Genomic DNA, 20,901 nt, shown 5'->3' with positions numbered 1-20,901 from the left:
GCCTAGAAAAAACCCAAGTCACTCCACAGAACTCAAGAAAAGTTGCAAATATTTTCTCCCATTCCATGGATTGTTTTTCACTTTCTTGATGACATCCTTTGAAACACAAAAGTTTTAATGTTTGATGAATTTCAATTTACTTTTTCTCTTGTCACATGTGCTTCTGATGTCACAGTAAAAAAAAAAAAAACAACAACTCTGCTAGATTCATGGTCACAAAGATTTGCTCCTATGTTTTCCTCTAAGACTTTTTTCATAGTTCTAGCTATTAATTTTAGGTTTATGATCCATTTGGAGTTCATTATTTATATGGTGTGAGGTAGGGGTCCAATTTCGTTCATTTTTGTGTGGATATCCAGTTGTCTTAGCACCATGATGAATTTTTTAAAAACTAGTGTTGACACAACTGAAAAGCCATCTGGAAATGAACAAAACAGATTCATTATTCACACCTTAAAATGAGGTAATTCTCAGTGGATATGAGATTCAAATACAAGAAAAATGAAACCATACAAGCATAACCTGTTTAACCCTAATTCAGCAAAAATGGCTGAATGTGGCAGTGGGAAAAACCTTCCTATTAAAATTGAGAAACTATTAAAGAAAATGATGGATAGATATGCTTATATAAAAACTTAAAACTTACTATAGGCAAAGTAAAAAGAAAAATGACAAATTGAAAACACATCTGCAATTTGTATTATATGAGTTACTGACATTATATAGAGTTAATATCCCTAATATACATTGAAAACTTCTTAAAAACAGAGAATAAAAAGGCCAACAGCCCTGTTTTAAAAGGTGGGGAGGGGACACTACAGATAAGAATAGTCAATTCACAGAAAAAAAAATATGCTCATAGGGACTTCCCTGGTGGCACAGTGGTTAAGCACTCACTTGGCAGTGCAGGGGACACGGGTTAGATCGCTGGTCCAGGAAGATCCCACATGCTGCAAAGCAACTAAGCCCGTGCACCACAACTACTGAAGCCTGTGTGCCTAGAGCCCATGCTCCACAACAAGAGAAGCCACCGCAGTGAGAAGCCTGCGCACCACAACGAAGAGCAGCCCCCTGCTCACCGCAACTAGAGAAAGCCCACGTGCAGCAACAAAGACCCAATGCAGCCAAAAATAAATAAATAAATAAATAAATAATCTTAAAGGAATATGCTCATAAAAAGAGAAATCTAAATGAACACTACAGTGAACATATCCATCATTAACCTTGATCATGGTGCTGCTGTCACAGGTGTATATAGGCCAAAACTTATCAAACACTTTAAATAAATGTATTTTATTGTATATCAGTGCATGTCAATAAAGCTGTAAGAAAAAAATACACTTCATCTCCAAATATCGCAAACCTAGAAAAATTAAAATGGGTTTACCAAGAAAGAATGCCATAATCACAGAGGGAAAAACAGGGAATTCATCCAAGTGAATTTTAAGCACAGTACTTTAATCATTTACTCTCGGCCTAAGGAGGAAGAACTGAAGAAATACTGAACTCAGCAGGCCTGTTGTCGATGACTGTATGGATATAGCAATTCTGAAACTATTTAGCATATATCATACAAGTGAGCAAACATGGAGATATCAATGCTATGGGGAGTCAGGTTATCTCCCAGAAGAGAAGGGAGATGGAAATAAGGAACTGTGGGCGTGGGGGGTGGGGGGAGAGAAGAACCCTAGGTAGTGGACTAGAATTAGAGTATCTGTATGAACTCATGATTTAAACATAAATATCAATTTTTAAATTCTATCCACTGGATAATGACATTTACAGCAGCCATGACCATAAGCAGTGCCCAGATCTTGGTTCCTAAATACCATTTTAACTTAAAGAAATCAGGGCTCTTAAAGAAATGGCTGATTTCAGGGCCAAGGCAAGGAAAGTACCAGAAGAATATGGAAACTCTTGTGCTGAAAAGTAAGAAAGTGGTTAAAAAGTGGGAGCATGTGTTAAGAGGTGCAAGATACAGTCAGTCTGACAGGGTTCTCATTGGCCAAACCTGGGACAGTTCTGACCATCAAAAGAAATAACAATGGCACAAACTCTACAACATATTGAATTAAAACTGAATAAGAGCTCCATGACTCCACGTGTAAGTAGACAGATAAGTAGAAGTACTCTCTGTAGAATAACAACTAATCAGTTTAGAATGATGGTTAGCATATCGCCATTTTGTAACAATCATAACTAATTTTCTCCATTAGGTAAAAGTTTGTTGGGAGACAGAATATCTACACAAAGTATCTTATATTTTTTCAATTATAAAAGATAACTTTATACAAAGTAATTGATAATTCTTCAGTTACCAAAAAAAGATAACTTACATAGTGGAAAAACATGATGAACATCACTTTAACCAAGTAAAGTTAACCCTACCAGTAATGGACAAAATGACACCAAGTACCCTCTGACATGATTCACTACAGACACGTGATGTCTGGACAGATACATACAGATACATCACATTTTTCTTGCCAAAAATGCAGAACTTGAACAGTGAGAAAACAATCAGTTAAACCCTAATTAGCAATATTGTATGAAACAATAAACCTGTACTAGTTAGGAATGCAAATGTTATGAAAGGTAAAGAGAGGCCGAAGAACTGCTACAGACCGAGACACTCAAGAAACAAAACGCAGGCTTCCTAGGTAGCGCAGTAGTTAAGAATCCGCCTTCCAATGCAGGGGACGCAGGTTCGATTCCAGGAAGATTCCACCGGAAAAAAAAAAAAAAAAGAAACAAAATGCTAACAGAGGATCCTGAGTCAGACAAAGAAACTGCTCTAAAAGAGTATTAGGACAATCAGAAAACTTGAATGTGGACAGTATATATTAGGTAATAGCAGCATATTATATTTGATTCCCTGGATAGTATATGGTAAGTGCCTTGTACAAAGACAACGTAAAAGAATGCTAAAAAACAAAACAAAACCTGCTGAAGAATTTAGATGTGAAGGCTCACAATCTCTGAAAATTACTCTCAGCTGGTCAGGGAAAAGAAAAAAAATCCACTCTTGCCTTATATCTTGCATACAACAAAGTCATGTTTTAAAAGAGTGTATCAGAACACATCCCTCCCTTACTTAAAATCCACCACCGGCTCCCAATGAACTTGGAATAAAATCCTAATCACTGCTCCTGGAATTCAAGGCCCCACATACTGGGCTCCTGCCTCATGCTCTCAGAACCCATATCATACCCACATCTTCCTTCCTTATGCTCCATCCATGCTGGTTTTCTTTCTACCCTCAAAAGTCAACTCAAAGGCCCCTGTACCAGCTGTCAGTTCTCCTGAAATATTCCTCCTCCTCTGCACCGCTGACCTTCATGCCACTCAGACCTCAAGTGAAGCATCTCCTCAGAGGCCTGCCTGTGGCTCACCCTGCAGTCACTTGCACTGACATTTCCTTATTTTCCTCACAGCATCTACTACTATTGAAACCACAGCATCTTCATCTGCTTGTATATTTATTCTCCATCTCCTTCACTAGAATATAGGTGTCATGAGAGAAGGAACTTACATCTTGGTCACTACTGTTTTCCAGAAACACAAGACAAGGCCTGTATACAGTAGGTACTCAACAACCAGTCACTGAATAACTGAGCTACTAACTTTTATTTGTTGTACCCAGTATGGAGACTATCATTTAACAATAATGAAAATCCTATTGAAATCTCAAATGTTCATTTAGAAGCTACTCAAAACAGTTCAGAACAATCCAAAACAACACAACTTTAAACAGTTAGGACTGGGGAGGAAAAAAGGAAAGAAAACTAGTAGCCTGCAACCTTTTCATAGTGTAAAAACACCATCACCAGGTCATGAGACAAAAACAACGTATTCCACGCATCCCCTCTGAATCTTTCTGACTCGCAATCTATTTCTTTTCAAGCTAAATGGGGGGGGGGGGGGGGGGGCGGGCAGGTAGGGGGGAGCACAGAATGTCTAAACAAGGGGAGAGGTATTAAAAGAAGTATCGTGAGTTATAGCAGCAAGGTTTTCTCTTTCAGCCATTTTGTCTCAAAGCCAAAAAATAATAGGATTCCTTTCTCATCTTTTACGAAAACTGTGGTTGATATATTTGAGTCATAAAGATTCTAAGAGTGAACAACCTTTCCTCGCTCACCATCACACCCCCGCCTTTTAGGAGAGCTTGTGGTTTACCTCAAGGTTGCTTGTGTGCTGACGTTTTCATAGATAACTTCAGATAAAACACCTCTCCTGACTGAAGCCTGTTTGCAAAAAACACCTGAGGATTTCTATTTCCAGGCAACTTGTTACACAGTGACAGGAAGGAGACACTCTTGAGTCTGGCACCCAGCGCTCAGTAACCACTTGAACAGACTCACTGCACGTTCTCCTCTCTTCCCAAGGGAAATATGTACATCATCCAAATGGAACATTCTTACTGCCCTTCATCCAGAAAGGTTTATTTAACTGTCCCACTGTAACTCACAAATAGACATGGGATTACAATCTATAAATAAGCAATATTCAACAGAGAATTTTTAAAAATGTAATTTGATAAAAGTGAGTAATTCATCCCTGAATACCCCATCTTCTACAAAACTTTCTTTTTCTCTCTAAAACAGAGAAACAACTAATTGTCCTGGTACAAGAGCTGTTCACAAATTGGAGACTTACCTCATGTAAATGTCACTGTGCTATTACTTTCACTCTACACATCCTGCCTCACATAGGTAGCGACAAACACAGACACTGCACCAAAAAATTTAAGTAAAATGTTGGTTCTTTGGAAAAACTTAATAAACAGACTCACCTCCAGGAAAAAAAACAAAAAACAAAAAAACAAGCACAAGCAAAAAAAGGAGACAGGGACTACCCTGGTGGCGCAGTGGTTAAGAATGTGCCTGCCAACGCAGGGGACACAGGTTCGATCCCTGGTCCAGGAAGATCCCAAATGCCACAGAGCAACTAAGCCCGTACACCACATCTATTGAAGCCCATGTGCCTAGGAGAAGCCCATGCACCACAACGAAGACCCAACGCAGACAGAAATAAATTAATTAATTTAAAAAAAAGGAGACAGAATTTCAGATGCTACAGATAAAGAAATGAGATTATTATACCCAATTTTAAAAATAGGCAAGGATATGAATAGACATGTCTTCAAAGAAGATATGCAAATGGCCAACACATTTATAAAAAAATCCAACATCATTATTAGCCTCCTGAAAATGCAAATCAAAGCCACAATGGATAGCAAGAACTAGGATGGCTATGATGACAATGACACAATATAACTGTTGGTACACATGTAAACTGGTACAGCTGCTTCAGAAAACAATTTGGCAGTTAAACATAGTTGCCATATGACCCAGCAATTCCACTCCTATGTACATGCCCAAAAGGAATGAACACACATGTTCATAGGGAAAAAGAAAAAGAAAAACCTATACATGAATGTTCACAGCAACCAAAAATAGAAACCCAAATGTCCCCCAAATGACGGACAAACAAAATGCTGTATATCATACAAGGGAATTTACTGAGCCATTAAAAGGAATCAAATATAGGCTACAATGTGGATGAATCTTGGAAACACTGTGCTAAGTGAAAGAAGCCAGACGTAAGAGGTCACATACTTTACGATTCTATTTACAGGAAATGTCCAGAATGAGCAAGTCCACAAAGACAGAAAGTAGGTTAGTGCTTGCAGGCCTGCAGGGAGAGGAGAGTGGGCAGTAACAGGTGAGGGGTTTCCTGGGGGAATGATGAAAACATCCTGGAATCTGAAGAGTGATGACAGCTGTGAATACCGAAGCCTTTAAACACAGACATGACATTTTCACTCTGTGGCTCCTGGCAATGTCCCAGGACACACCCACTCCTCAAAAACCATACAAAAGAATACGTAAGGACACGATCATGTCTGTCCATCACCTTCCTTTCCGTGGACACTTACCTGCCTAAACTGAAGCAGTCTGTCTTGTTCCCCACTACATTTTAAGGCATTTTAATCCAGTTTTACTTATTTAAAGTAGCACATACTAGCTAAGGAAAGCAATGTCTCCCTCATCCCCACTCTCCAAAAATTTAGTTTATCCAGGTCCATTTTCTGTGCACTTACAAACGGATACAGGGCTTGGTGGTTTTCACAAAAATGGGAACATACCTCACACAGACACTTCACTTGAGTTTGTAACTTGACAGTGTAGCACTGACAGATTCCAATAAGCAGCTCCTGTAGATTTTCCTCATTCCTTAACAATTACCATATGGCTGCAGCATATTTTAATTACCTTCTACCAACTGATGTTCATTCTTCACATCACCTCCAGAGTTCTCTCTCTAGAGCAATGTAGGCCTCACCAAGCTTTTCACTGTTACGGAGTCAGCAGAGCAGACCTCAGTCTGGGCTCCAGGACCGAGCTGTCCGAGTCTGAAGCCTAGCCTTACCACGTACTAGCAATGTGGCTTTGGAGAAGTTACCATGTACTAGCAATGTGGCTTTGGAGAAGTTACACCCTCTTATCATGCCTAATTTCTTCACTGGCCTAAACACGTTATAGATTCTTACAAGGATTAAATGATCTGCTGGAGTAAATGGTAACTGCGACACCTCCGAACACCAGGCACAGAAGCACTCAAGTGTCAGCTTGTCATGTATTCTGTACTCATTACGCAACCCCATCTATCACTCCTCAACTATACCTTGCCCTCAGCTAATTTTAAAATTTTCTTTTGCTACAGTCCTCTGGTCCATAATCATTTATCCATGCAGTGCTCCTGATTCTGTGTGTCCCTCAAAATCTGATGCAAATGTCAGGAAGCCTTCTTTAGCTTCAACCTCATCTACCTCCTACAACCTTGCTTACCTAACGACAGCACCTGTATCCGTGTTTGTAAAACTGCTCTTCTCCACAACTCGAGACTAAATTTCTCGAAGCCGGGGACAACATCATGACTATCCCTGCATCATCAAATGTGCCAAGATAATCTCAGCATTCATTCATTCAATCCACCAACTATCGTTTACAGAATGCTGAGCCCGGGACCGCTCCAGGGACAAAAGGCTGAATAAAACGCTCTCCTTGACAAAGCTGAGATTCAAGGACATAAAGATGACAAACAAGTAAATACACACGTAAAATGAAGTGAGATGAGAAAAAAGTGAAACAAGGTAAGGGGGACAAGGAGATTGGGGGGCAGGGGGCACATTATTATTTTACAGAGAGGTCAGCAAATTTCTCTGATAGGAAGCCTGAAGCTGTTAGAATGAACCACAGGCGATTCAAGGGAGGAATACCCAGGCAGAGGTAAAGTGCAAAGATCAGAGACAGAACACGCTGGCTATGTTTGAGCAAGTCTTTGGAGGAAAGTGAGCAAAGTCAAGGAGTGGGAAAAACCACTTTTTGGTCAATGTGTAGATTTTGAGTTTTAGTCTGAGTGAGCAGAGGTGGCACGTGATCAGTCTAAGTTACAACCGCCGTGGCTGCCGAGGGGAACAAGAGACAGGAAGGAGCCGAGGGCAGTGGCTGGGGCCCTGTAAGACTTAAGGAACAACAGCAAACAGGAATAGGGCGGGATGGTGACAAGCGGATTCTGGATGTGCTGTGAAGCCAGAACTGACAGAAGTTACTGATTGATGAGGAGAGGCACAGGGGAGTCAAGATGATGACAAGGTGCTGAGGTCTGAGCCAGAGGCTCTCATGCGGCCATGCTGAGCAGAGTCTCCAGGAGGGCCTGTGAGACAGACTGCGGGGACCTCAGCCCAGTTCACCTGCGGCACAGGAGAGAAGGGAGGGCACAGATGCCCCAAGGGAGAGCAGGTAATCGATCAGATGGCGGGAGCTACAGAGGATCGCTTCTGATCGCTTATCTTTTGGGTGAAACTGGAAGCAAGGTCGTTACCTAAGACTGAGGAGTTAAGAATGAGAAGTGAGGAGATGGCAGGGGTTTTAAAAGGAAAAATTACTGCCAGCAGAGTGGGATTTCAGGCACCAATGAAGGCCCAACTTGAGCCTCAATGGCTTAAAGTAAGACCGTTTAACGATACTATATTTCACATTCACCACCTATACACACAGTAGACAGAGCTGGACTTACCCAGGATTAAATTCAGAATTTAACTAGATGTGTACCATAGGGGAAGGGCCAAGAAATCTGAGGATCCATGCGAAGGAGTAATTAATTATAAGTGATTGTGTGTAAGGAGGTGAGAACGAAGGAGGTGCTCTGCTAGATCCTCAGCAAATGATAAGCTGAATCAAAAAAGGAGCTATAGATACAAGATTCCCAAGCTCTTTCACTTAAAACTTTGCAATGACTTCTCCAGGCCTCTTCACCAAATCCAAACTCCTCAGACTGTCAGTCAATACCATTCCAACCTACTCAAGTACTTGTCATTGCTACCGCTCCAACAGAACGGTACCGTTCCAGCCACACGGGTAACCTGCACTCCCTAGGGTACCAAGTCTTCCCAGGTCTTTCTAAAGACTTCCAAGGGTTCTGCTGGAAGAAAGAAGCTGCTCCCCAGCTGGAAAGAATTGACACAAGTTGTTAAAAGTGGTTCTTCAAACTCTTAGCAAAGAGTCTGTAATTAAATAATCAGTGAAGCTAGTGGCTGGGGTACAAACATAACTTTGTTGTAAGAAACTCTTCTGTGTAATAACATATATTCTAGTGGTATTTGACATGCTGGGATGTTTCCAGTTTCTCTGGACACCCCCTAACTAGTTCCACAAGAAAAATCAAAACAGCAATTATCTTCCTATTACCATCTCTTATCTTTCACTCTTTTCTTTTACTCCACCCCTAATAATTTAAAACATTTTTCATTTAATATTAATAATAATCAGTCATGTCTGTAGACCAAACCTTTACTAAGAAATGTGCAACTTCTTACAAATCCTAACTATACCCTGATGTATACCTCATTTCTTTTTGCTATATTAAAATTAGTTAACAAGAATTTCTTCAAAAACAAGAAATGAGGTCTGCAGCTGTTGAACCTGTTTTCAAGAGGAGGAGGTATAGGTTTATTACAGCACCGGGGAGGCTCAGTTCCACTCCCTGGAGAATGCTGTTCTCCAGGTCAGGTATCTCTTCTCCGCGCCAACAAAAACAAAATGCTGGCCATAGGAACAAACAGAAAAAGTTCACTCAAGCACTATCCCCTAGAATTAAGGCCGCAGCTTGTCGTTAGGAACACAGAGGCTTAGGTAATCATCTAAAAACAAAACATCTGTGAGAACAATTCCTTCAGGATAAACAAGAACACTTGTTTTTCCACTTCAACATAAATATTAAAATGTATCATTAAAAAAGCCACAGAAATATTTTTTCCTTTCCCCAATTTCTTTTGAAATGAAATGTTTTCTTTACTAATTCACTAATTCCTTGAGGCTAATATTATGATCCTTCCCACAAGTGCAAAGAGCTCAAAGCAGCGAGTGTATTACAAATTAGCAAGGGTCAAGAGGGACCTCCCTGGCAATCTAGTGGTGAGGACTCCACGATTTCACTGCCGAGGGCCAGGTTCAATCCCTGGTCGGGGTACTAAGATCTTTTAAGCCGTGTGATGTAGCCAAAAAAAAAAAAAGAAAGAAATGAAGAAATGAAAAGCAGATGAACAAGAGAAAAGGTTTAAAAAAAAAAACGGCTGAAAAATGAAGTTACATAACACATCTTCCACATGCCTGTGTCCTAATATCTTTACCACTAAGGTAAACGTCAACTAAGCAAGACAAAATTCTCACAATGATTTCATATGACTAAAGCAAAAGTTAATTTATATGAAAAGGAGAAATTTTTATGTTCTTGAAAAAGGGGAGCCAAGGAAGAATACCATACCTAAATTCACATGTTCGTAACATCTAGAAAAGATGTGACAAGTCACACTTTATGCATAAGACAGAGGCGCGTGGAGAGAGGGGTTTCCCCACCACAGCAGCATCTTCAAATTCAATCCCTTAGATAAAAGCATCTCACATGCAAGCATTCACAACAATTCTGAAAGCAAGGTATAACTGATAATGTGGTATAATGTATATTAAAACATAAGAAGTATGTGGGGGTAAAGAGATTAAATGTCACTGGCCCAAGATGACTTTATTCTTGCAAATCCATACAAGCCCTATATACCAAGGATATAAAATAATGCAATGTGATATTATTTTCAAATTCAATATTCAAAGCCTAACACACAAAAAATAATGGTCTTTCAAAGCAATTAACAATAATGTACAAATGAAGAATCTGCTCTGACCAAGACAGTTAAGGCACTTGGTTCAAACGATGACCACCCCACCATCAGGGGGTGTGCATTCACGTGGGACGACCATCCTCCCACTTTGCTCAGTTCACACCTGTGAATACATACAGAAGTAAAAGGGATCAAACCTGAGGATGAGTATCCTTATGCCTGCAAAGCCAGTAATTTCCACAATACTCTTCTTCCTCTTGAAACCCCAAACACCACCACAGCCCCCCACTGCTCACCCTGTCATCTACTTTCCTGTTGGGCAAGATGGTAAAATTAAACACATGCATCAGGACACGTGAAAGTTATAAAGCAAGGTTACTAATCAAAATATCTTTTAGCATATCAATCAATATGCAAAAATCCAGTAAAGAAGAGAAACTTCCATAATTAAAACTCAGCTAACTGTTTTATCCTGTGAAATAGCTGCCCCCACTGTCCTCCATACAGGAGACACTTTCAGGTTTACAACCCTGACACATTTACATGGCACCTTTACATCCTGAACAATTTTAATAAAGAATGACCCAAGTGTTATAAATAATCAACATTTTCTGAGTCGGTCAGCCCCTCAAATAAATAAAAAAAGCCCCCCTTAAAAAATGATTTGAATTATACTGATATTACAGTATTTGTATACTGGTTGCTTTTTATACACATAATAGGAAAAATGAAGTTTGTTTCTCTCTGTAAATTCATTTAAAAGTGTATCTAGGATAACTCTATCAAGATCAGAAAGGTTAGATCATACTCAGAGATAGGTAAATGCCTTGGAAGTGTTTTTACCATCAAAAGAAATAATGATCTTAAGAGCTCATGTATTTTCACGTGTGAAAGTGTGAAGGTCGCTACCTATGCTGTTTCTGTAAGTTTCCCTGTCTATAAAAATGCAGTGGGAAACACAATCAACTTAATTCAAGATATTAAAATTAATTATGTTAAGTAAAATCAGCCAAAGCACTGAAGTTGAATCACCGATCTTGGTGCTCTGGGCTGATGGGCTTCCTCTGATCAAAAGGACAGTAAATAACTAAGTAAGGTGCTTCTGGGGTATATTAGATTCCTAATCAAGGATGTATTATCACTGACCCTTCAGGCATAATAAAATGCAGAGTATAAATAGGTTGATGACAATTTATTTAATTTAGGTTGGGCTACCTGTAAATTTTTCATACCTCTGGAAACAACCTGTATATATACATTTTGAAAATACCAGTAGCAACAACAAATACTCCTAATATTTTCTATGAAATCCTGAAGCACAGGAACTTGTATAAAGCAGACAAGTTTGATTCTACACTATCCAGTCTTAGCCCTGCGCTTTCCTGCACCCCCCTTGCTGCCTTCTTGCCCCATCACCCCTCCAACCCAGTTTCTATCATCAGGAATCTACCATTAAACTATTTTATAACAAGGCTTTCAAATAAAGAAAAACCATGAGGTGATTCCCCCATCATTTAAATGTAATGGCATTGATTAACTTAAATTCTAAGTATAGAAATGACCACTTTCAATATAAATGGATGAGCTTATTACTCTTACAATCCTTCTGTATCTCCCAAAGTTAAGATTCTGGTAAGATGTATATGAGGCACTGTATCAGCAGTCTGACCTTCAGACTTCAAGATTAATGTTAAAGTGAAAGAAGTCAAACCTTAGGACTTTCTAAGAGACCAGAAAGCTATGTTGTTATTATGCCTCTTTTATAGAAATAGTAAGATCTTAATCATATTCATACCCACAAAATCTTTTCCTGAATGGCATAAATCAGAGTTTCTGTGCTTAAAATGCTATGTATGATTCATATTCCTTTAAGAAAGAAATCACCATCAGCAACACTTGACAATTAGAATCTGAGCTAAGTAAAGTCTAAAATACTTATGAGGGGTACAAACTAGTGGCCATTTGTAAGCACACTGTGATAATGGACTTTCAGAGGAAGGGAGCTGGGCTGTTTCAGATATGTATCTGCTCATATTTAGATGCATTAAAGAATACTTATATACAACTGTGATAAATTCAGACTGAAATATGCCTATAAATTTCATTCCCTGAATATTACTTATTTCTGCTTACTTATATCTTCTGCTGACAAGTTGTATTATATTTGCAACCAAGAGCCCAGTAATAAGGCCCTCTGAAACTCTGTCTTTGCCTTTATCTTTGTCCAGATAAGACTGACCTCTGAGGTGAGCAGGATGGTAAACAGGTTACATTATTTATAATGAAGCTTCTTCATTATTTTGAAGTATTATGAATTCTCAGACTATAAAACATCTTCAAACGACTATATAGTTTAAAAGCTTGAAAACTTTGTTAAAATTTTTTGAACTCTAAAAAGACAAAAGAATTGCTTCCCTTATATCATTTCCTATTACATCAGAAATATACTCCTAGTTAATTTGCCCTATGAATTAAACCAAAGAGCTTGGACAATTACATTCTGAAGCTCTTAAAGGACCAAAAATAGTCACATATGCAAAAAGTAAGAGTGATTAAAAGTCATATGTATGAAGTGTTAAAAGTGATATGGTTTTATCTTCAGAATTTTATTTTAGGGGTTGTACAAGGCCAGATTATGAGGCTGTTCGCAAACCTGTGAAATCTATCAGATGCATAAGATAAAAAAGTGAAAAGACAAAAGCAAATACATATTCTGTCTTGCACAACCATTCAGTACTAATATAACCATTCAGTTCACCATTGGTTACTCTGTTAATCATGCAACAGTAACCATTCACACTCCTCTCTCCATGTGAGTCACATTATTGTGATTTCTAGACTTTCTGCTAACTTAAAATATTTGTTTATTAAAAAGTAAGTTTTTAATTTAAAATTACATTAATTAAAATTATAGAAATCTTAGGAATTTAACTGAAATTAAGGCCTGGGTTACTTCAGAAGTGTTAAAAATAGTGTATCAGAGCAGCTTTATAAAAATATCACCACAGGCTGATGCATCAGGCCTGGACATGCTCCCTTCCGTGTGTGATTTCAGTGGCCGATTCTTCCCACCTCAATCTAGTGTTACGCAGTTGGGGGGCTGGGGGGCTGATAACGGGCAGCTTGTTCATAAACATAAACCTTCTCCTGAGACATCTTCTGAGTGATGTGTTAACAAAATCACAAAAAACCTTTCCAAAATTATGATATACATACACTTTGCAACACAGAAATATTTGGCATTATAGCTTCCTCATATCCTTTTCCCTTTCACAGAAGATTTCAATTACAAACAACACTACCTAACAAGTGATTCAGTATAAAATAACTTCCCCCAAATTTTCCTAATGTGATCGACCCATAAACTCTAGAAAATGTACACCATCAACTTGCACGACAGAGTCCCAATGCCTAAGAGGCTCAACACTCATATGTCAGTCATGGCTGCAGGGCCAGGAAAATGACCGTCCTGCTGGACTCCTGCACTCTTCACACTGTGCTCATGGACAAAGTCAGGGTAGTTTCTGTGTGCAGGCTGGGGTGCGGACAAGGCCCTTGTGTCCCACTGGCTTCCACCACGTTGACAGCGGTCACCGGCAGCCGGGAGCCTGGATGGTTGGGTGGGAGGGGAGCACAGTTAGTCAACAGGAACGCAGAAGAATGTGTAAGAGGTAACAAGAGAGAAGGCCATGTGACCAGCATGCACTGCTGCTACGAGTAGTTACCAGCATCTACTCCATGCAATGAGAACATTCAAGAACAACAAAGGGGGAAATCCACAAAGTTACATGTAGTGGAGAATGCCAATATGGAAGTATGTAGAAGTAGTCAGAGTCAGGTGAATTAAAGAGGAAATTTCACAGAAAGCAAGAGATTGTATCTGTCCCTGATGTTGCTATCAAAATCAAAAGCAGAAATTTTGTCTGAGGTTCTAATAATAAGAAAAACTACTTATAATCTACTTAACTCAAGTATTTGAAAGGACAATTCTATATAAGGACAAAGCCACATATAGAAAAGGGCAATTCTGAAAAGTTATTTCCCCAATTAAGTGACTTTATAAAACTGAAATCCAGGAAACAAAATTCAGACAGAGCATTAAAAAAAAAAAATCCACCCTCACAGAGGCCATGTAATTTGACATCAATGTTTCCAATCAACAATGGAGAAACACTGTTCCTTCCAAAATGAATGAAATTCAACAGGTACAGATAATGTGATGAGATTAAGCCCCTCCAGGAAAGAGTATAGTGAGCATCTTAGATACTTTTTTTCAAAAGTGCTATAAACAAGCCTATTAAAGTAAGTAAGAGAGTGAAACATGCACAAGCAGTCTCTGACAATCAGAGTCCTCCAGTAGAAAGAGAATGTTTGCCAAGGTTTTAAGACATGACAAAAAAGGCAGCACATAGCTAAGATAACTATAAAGGGAAAAAATCACCCCAATTATAAAAATGTCTAAGAATAGACATTCTAGTCAACCAAAACATGAGTCTTCACTTTTCCTTAAGGAAACAAAATTAATTAGCTAAAAGGATTTTCAGAACAAACCTGGAAGCTTTTTACAATAAAATTATCTTTCCTTCAACTGAAATACAAGCTGCTCATTAGATCTAACCCATAAAACTCACAACCCTCAAAACAGGGTCTCTGAAAATTTAGAAAATTAAATTAGGTTTATGTTCTCCCCTACATATGCAAGATTTTCCAAACAGTATTCAGTTCTGTTTATAAACAGTTTATGGATTTAAAATATATAAATTCTCAAAAGATAGTTTAAATATTCGATAATTCTAGGTTACTGACATACCAAATCATTCACTGAAATAGTGGTGTGATTTAGAAGATATCAGCAAGAAAAAGCTACAGAACTGAACAGGGAACAGGTTTAGATTAAACTAGTTAAAAGTTATCTGCCAGAAACATAATAGTGCATTATTCTGCCAAACAGTGCAAACTTAGGGAGCATTTCCAAATTTCATTAACGTATCACTTTCTAAAGGAGGACTGTTTTATACTCATGTAAAAGTATTAATGAGAATCAAAGCATGCAGAAACAAAGACTGAAATGCAGAATGCATCTTAGGTTAAGGCTGGGGAACCCGTCAGCTGAGTTCCAAGCCCGCTGCCACACACTGAGGCTCCCTGGGCCTGAGGGTCACCATTCTGTTCCATTTCTGCAAAGGAGGCCTCAGCACAATTACACAAAGAAGGACATACAGCTCCAAATTTTTCTCTCTTTTTTGAAATTCAATACTCTTAGATTCAGCATTCTCTCTTTTTAAAGGCTGTATCAAAGGAACTGAGTATTGCCAAACAAATCAAGTTAAACAGATTTAAATAGGTACCAATTAAAACTGGAAAACTAAAGATTCAGTATCGTAACACAGATGCAAACAAACCAGACTCTCATTCCATATTAATATGAAAGGTAAGCATGTATTAAACGAGTTCTTTTATAGTTGAAGTCTCAGTACTATATTTCCTTGCCAATAAGACTTGGCAGTAACATCAAGGAGACAAAACATAGCCTCTCACTGGAGCTGTGTTTTCAGTAAGAAACTGAAGCAACTTTTTAATGGCTTAAGAAAATAAAGACTAAAATTTGACATTTAGAAGCCTCACTGTTTATACTTTAAGTGTGTGCTAACATGCACACACACACAAAGTACCCTCCACCACTCCCCAAGTAGAAAGAGAAAAAAAAGGATAACAGAAAAAACAGGGGAGAAAAATCCCCTCAATCGTAGAAACTAATCAAGTTATTTGGAACTGAAGTAAAAATATGCCCAGTCATCAAAAGCAAAGCACCTTGCAGTTAGTTAAGCCAAAATAACAGTGAAAAACAATTATGTAGCAAAGACTGAAAATAATCACCAACCACTGTTGACCCACCACCATGAAGGAAGAGCTGGTTGCACAGAAAGCTGACCCAAACCTTGAGATCACCACAGAAACTCATTAGATTTCAGGTACTACACAAACTAAGAGCAAGAGAAAAAGAGAAAACTCCTATGAATTATCAAAGTTCATTTCATAAACAGACACAAAACTTGAACAGATGATGCAACCGACATGACCGTTCAACCAAATAATTCCTCAGGAGCCCCCAAGCCACATACATTCAATTGGGAAAGGATGAACCCCACTGATTAACCCCAATAAGCCACAAAGTATCCATATTTGTGCACTTACTATTAGTTTAAAAAAATACCTGGGAATCTAAACAAATGAAGTATCTTCCCTGTCATCAGATTACTTCTCCACCCCCCTCACCAAGAAGTACTCAATGCTTTGTTTCATTGGACTATAATCACATTTCCGTTTTGGCTTTATCTTCAGTCTTTAAGGAAGAAAACACAACCAAAGCAGTAGCACCGTGTTGTGTGGAATAACATGTAACAGGTACATTATCCTTAGGGATCTGGGGAAAGGTCCTATCGACTAGCACTGAAGTCTTCTTCAACCGAGAACCACCACCACGCCCAGCTCATGCTAGCCAGGGTCAGGAGAGCTGTCTGATGTGCCTCATTTAGATGACTGTCTGCCTGCTTCATCCATACCCCTTACTTATTCCAATATGACAGCTCAACAGCATGCTTTTTTTCAGCTTACAAATATGAATAATTTGCTTTCAATCATATTTAAAGTACTCGAAGATTACGGCTGGGGATTCAGAACACCCTTAGGCAAGCAATATTTTATTCCATTAACAAACCATTTCTTGTCATGCTGGTCTCCAGGACTCCTTGGACGATTCTCAACTTCCACTAGCACAGGACCAGAGGGAATGGAAGGAATCACAGGCACAGTGGATCTCACACCCCAAGCCTTTGGACACAAATTATAAAAATCATTTATCCTGCCTAGATGAAAGACCTCTTCACCAATAAATAGAACATTAAAATGGAATACTATCTACATAGTGAACAGATATGACAGTAAACACAGTAATAAACAAATGCTTGAATGTTATATACCACCCTTGAGATAGATAATAATCTAACTGAATAGTAGTATTTTATTCATTTTATAGAATTTACAGGGACAGAAAATGTTTTATTATAACATTATAACCTGTTCTACTATAACATCTTGGAGAATAAAATAACAGGTCTCACATTACGGAGCCATTTTACAGATAAGAAAAAAAAATGCACAAAACTTTCCCAAGGTTATACCACTATGAAAATTCAATTAATAATACTACTGTTTATCATAATTAACTACAGTGTTTCAGTGCTTTAGAAGCTTAATATTGTGTTACCTGTTGGGAGCCATTACTCTGAGCTGAGCCATTATTGTGAACACTGTAACGGGGAAGAAAATAAAGAAAAAATTACCGTGGGTACCTACTGGGTAGGCCAAAAAGTTGGTTGAGATTTTTCCATAACGTCTTACAGAAAAACCCAAATGAACTTCTTGGCCAACGCAATAAAACTAAGGATGTAAGATGTCCAGAAAACATCTGCTTTTACAGGCAAACACTTGCTTTTCTGCTCATTTGGTATTTCCATACACCTGTGTTCTAGCTGTGCTTTAGATACACACTTCACTACTAATCTTGTTTATTCGTTGGATAACATCTGTCAAAAATGACAAAACAAAGAGCAGCAGAAATGATTCCTTAAATTCAAGGTGTTAAGCACAAACACCCACATAAACTTACCTGTCACTTCTTTTGTATATTCCTATCCTCTCAAGATTTTCCAGTGTCAGCAGCAGCTCGGCATTTTATAACTCAAAAGGCCTTAGTATATACTTAAAGTTAGAAACTTTATCTGTATACCCTTCTCCTCCAAATGATTTATAAATATGTTTTTAAATTTTTAGCTTAGGCTGCACTCATTCCCCTCCTATCCCCCCAGAAAAGCACCTAAAACACTCAGCACATAATACAACCAAATAAACAGAAACAAACCTCAGAAGAGCTAAAAAAAAAAAAGAACAAATATTCAATGAGATAAGAATTCAAAGATGAGATACTAACAACAGAATAAGGTAAATAAAAGAGTTTATTGACTTCAGACTTTCTAACATAAGCGTAACTAGTATCCTGAGGTAAAGAATCCAACTGAGGTAAGTGAAAATATATTATAAAAAAATTCTTTGTGAGAAAATAATCTACAGATTTAACAAGAACACCGTGTTCCAGGGAGATGAGATACAGAATAAAATACATTCAATTCTCTATTGTTATATTACTGACCTTCAATGATAAGGAAAGAATACTTCAGGTACCGAAGGAGATTTAAAAGCCAGCATCAGATTGGCACAGACTTCTCCATGGCAATACTCAAAGAATACTATACCCAGCCAAGACATCATTCTAGTAAAAGGAAATGGGAAAAGCTTCACAAACACAAAACAATCTGTGAATACAGGATCCAGGAGCCTTTCTCAGAGGAGTGAGAACACAACAAGAGTATCTGATGATGAAAGACAACCAATTAAGAAAGAACTCAAGAATGAAAAGGCCTCGCTAAAAGGCTGGGTGAGAAGGAGTAACCCATTCTATAACCTGGTGTTTATTAACCACATCTCTGCTACAAGTTAAGTCACCAGAACTTGCACCGCCACTGTCTGAGTTCAAATCCAAACTGTGCCACTAGCTCTGCTCTCTGAACTGCAATTTCCTCACTTGCATGGGACTGTTAGGGGATTAAATAAATGTTAGCAAAGTAAAAAGAACAATGACAAATAAAACTAACTGACAACAAAATCTGTAAAAAAAAAAATATTGTTTAGTGTAGATCTGTTGCTAAGGCCAGTGTAAAGAATATACCTGTCAGGCACAACGTCTTTTACTAACCTTGTTGTTCTTCCCAGAATATACTGTGCTATACTAAGTAACTCATAACCCCCACATTAATGAAGCCTCATCCAACCTGTTTTGTACAGAAATTAGACTCATTACTCTATGGCCCCCTGGGTTATGCTCTGAAGCTTTTCCTTGAACTGGGAATAACTCCAGCAGGTGCTAAGTAAAAGATGAAGAATAACATGAGAAAAAGGCACTTTTAAGTGAGATTCACTGGATTCTAGCTCCGTTTTAAATGATTTAAAATGCAGGAAGCACTATTTTCTCATAATTACACTTATTCTTTCACTTCCACTAATGTGAAAGGAACAAATACTTCTCATTACTGACCCAATCGAAGCTTCCCTTTTAAAGGACTGTCTGTAATAACTGACCCATTTTGCTCTTTTACCCCCTCTATGTATCATTTCCACAAACATTTCTTCTTTTCCTCTCTTTTGTGTCCTCAAGATTGTCCACTAAGCCTGTACAAGAAGCACTAATAAATGAAATGTGGACTGTCCTTTAAAATGTCACCTCTTCCAGGGGCTTCCCTGGAAGTCCAGTGGATAAGAATCAACCTTCAGCGAACTAAGATCCCACATGCCATGGGGCAGCTAAACCCACCCACCGCAACTAGAGAAGCCCACAAGCCACAACTACTGAGCCCACATGCCACAACTAAAGAAGCCCACAAGGACAAGCCTGTGCACTGCAACAAAGACTCAGCACAGCCAAAAAAAAAAAAGTCACCTCTTCCTAAAACAGTTTATATTAGTCAAGACTCTCAAGGGAGTAGTTAGAAAGAAATGAAACAGTACAAGGAAAACTAACATCAGTCAATTTAAAAACCTGTTATTCAAATAAGCAGAGTCCCAAGGTCAAGAAGCTTTTTAAGTCAAACAGTTGTGCTTTTTCAAACAGTACTGTTTTCCATGGTTCACTGGAGCAAAACTGTTCATGCGAACAGAACTCTAAGGGCAGGAATGAAAGGGCATTCCTGCCAGTGCAAGCTCAGGTTCTCTCAAACACTGTTAGGAGTAAGGCTCAATAACCTTCAAGAGACTGGGTCCCCCTTCCACATTTCATTCCTAAACATTTATTCTAACTAAAAAATAATAAAGTATCATTGCTTAAGTATCCCACTTTTGCTGTGTTTTCAAGAGCCAAGAGTATCACTCAAGAAGACACAATAGGGACTTTCCTGGTGGCGCAGTGGTTAAGAACTCACCTGCCAATGCAGGGCACATGGGCTGCATCCCTGGTCTGGGAAGGTCCCACGTGCTGCAGAGCCCTTGGGCCACAACGACTGAGCCTGCGCACTAGAGCCCGCTAACCACAACCGTTGAGCCTGCGTGCCACAACTACTGAAGCCCGTGCACCTAGAGCTCACACTCAGCAACAAGAGAAGCCACCGCACTGAGAAGCCCACACACAGCAAAGAAGAGTAGCCCCCACTCACCACAAATAGGGAAAGCCTGCGCATAGCAATGAAGACCCAACACAGCCAGTAAATTAAATAAATAAATGAATTTATATATAAAAAGAATAAAATTTAGTTATTAAAGTTAAATTAATCTCAATTCTAGGAAAGAGACTATACAGTCATACTCACTTTTTGGTCAGAAATGTGTATTCAGAAAATTTTAAAGGACAAACTCTTGCAAATAAAAGCCATAATTTTTCAACTACCTATTGCTTGAATGCTTTGTTTACATTTCTGCTCACTTCATCAGGAAATCTTCTTTACTTTAAGCTCTAATATTGTGTCCTAGCCTCCTTGTCAGGAGAGCAAGACATGATCCATTAAACAAACAAATAAAATACTTTAAAATATACAGAACACCTCTAACATTTCTCCACCATTCTTCTTAAAAGCATAGCTTAAAAATAACTCCAAGGAAAATTAAAGTGTATAGCT

General features: G+C 38.5%; 1 protein-coding gene across 3 annotated transcripts in view; it reads right to left on the bottom strand.

Moving 5' to 3' along the window:
- The window catches only part of EPB41L5 (erythrocyte membrane protein band 4.1 like 5), a 134,268-nt gene that overhangs the window by 56,691 nt on the left and 56,676 nt on the right, over nucleotides 1–20,901 (bottom strand). For 2 of the 3 annotated variants that reach the window (XM_057744454.1, XM_057744456.1), the window contains 3 exons: nucleotides 17,448–17,490; nucleotides 16,899–17,011; nucleotides 12,770–13,788 (listed from right to left, as the gene is read on the bottom strand). In XM_057744454.1, coding sequence (XP_057600437.1) covers nucleotides 13,608–13,788; nucleotides 16,899–17,011; nucleotides 17,448–17,490 — 337 coding nt within the window. In that variant the 3' untranslated portion in view covers nucleotides 12,770–13,607. Of the gene's footprint in view, nucleotides 1–12,769; nucleotides 13,789–16,898; nucleotides 17,012–17,447; nucleotides 17,491–20,901 lie in introns of those variants that run through there. The other variant, XM_057744457.1, reaches the window with a different exon arrangement.

Source organism: Hippopotamus amphibius, chromosome 8, assembly GCF_030028045.1.
Source record: "Hippopotamus amphibius kiboko isolate mHipAmp2 chromosome 8, mHipAmp2.hap2, whole genome shotgun sequence".
NCBI lineage: Eukaryota > Metazoa > Chordata > Mammalia > Artiodactyla > Hippopotamidae > Hippopotamus > Hippopotamus amphibius.
This window is presented reverse-complemented; position numbering and strand designations above follow the sequence as displayed.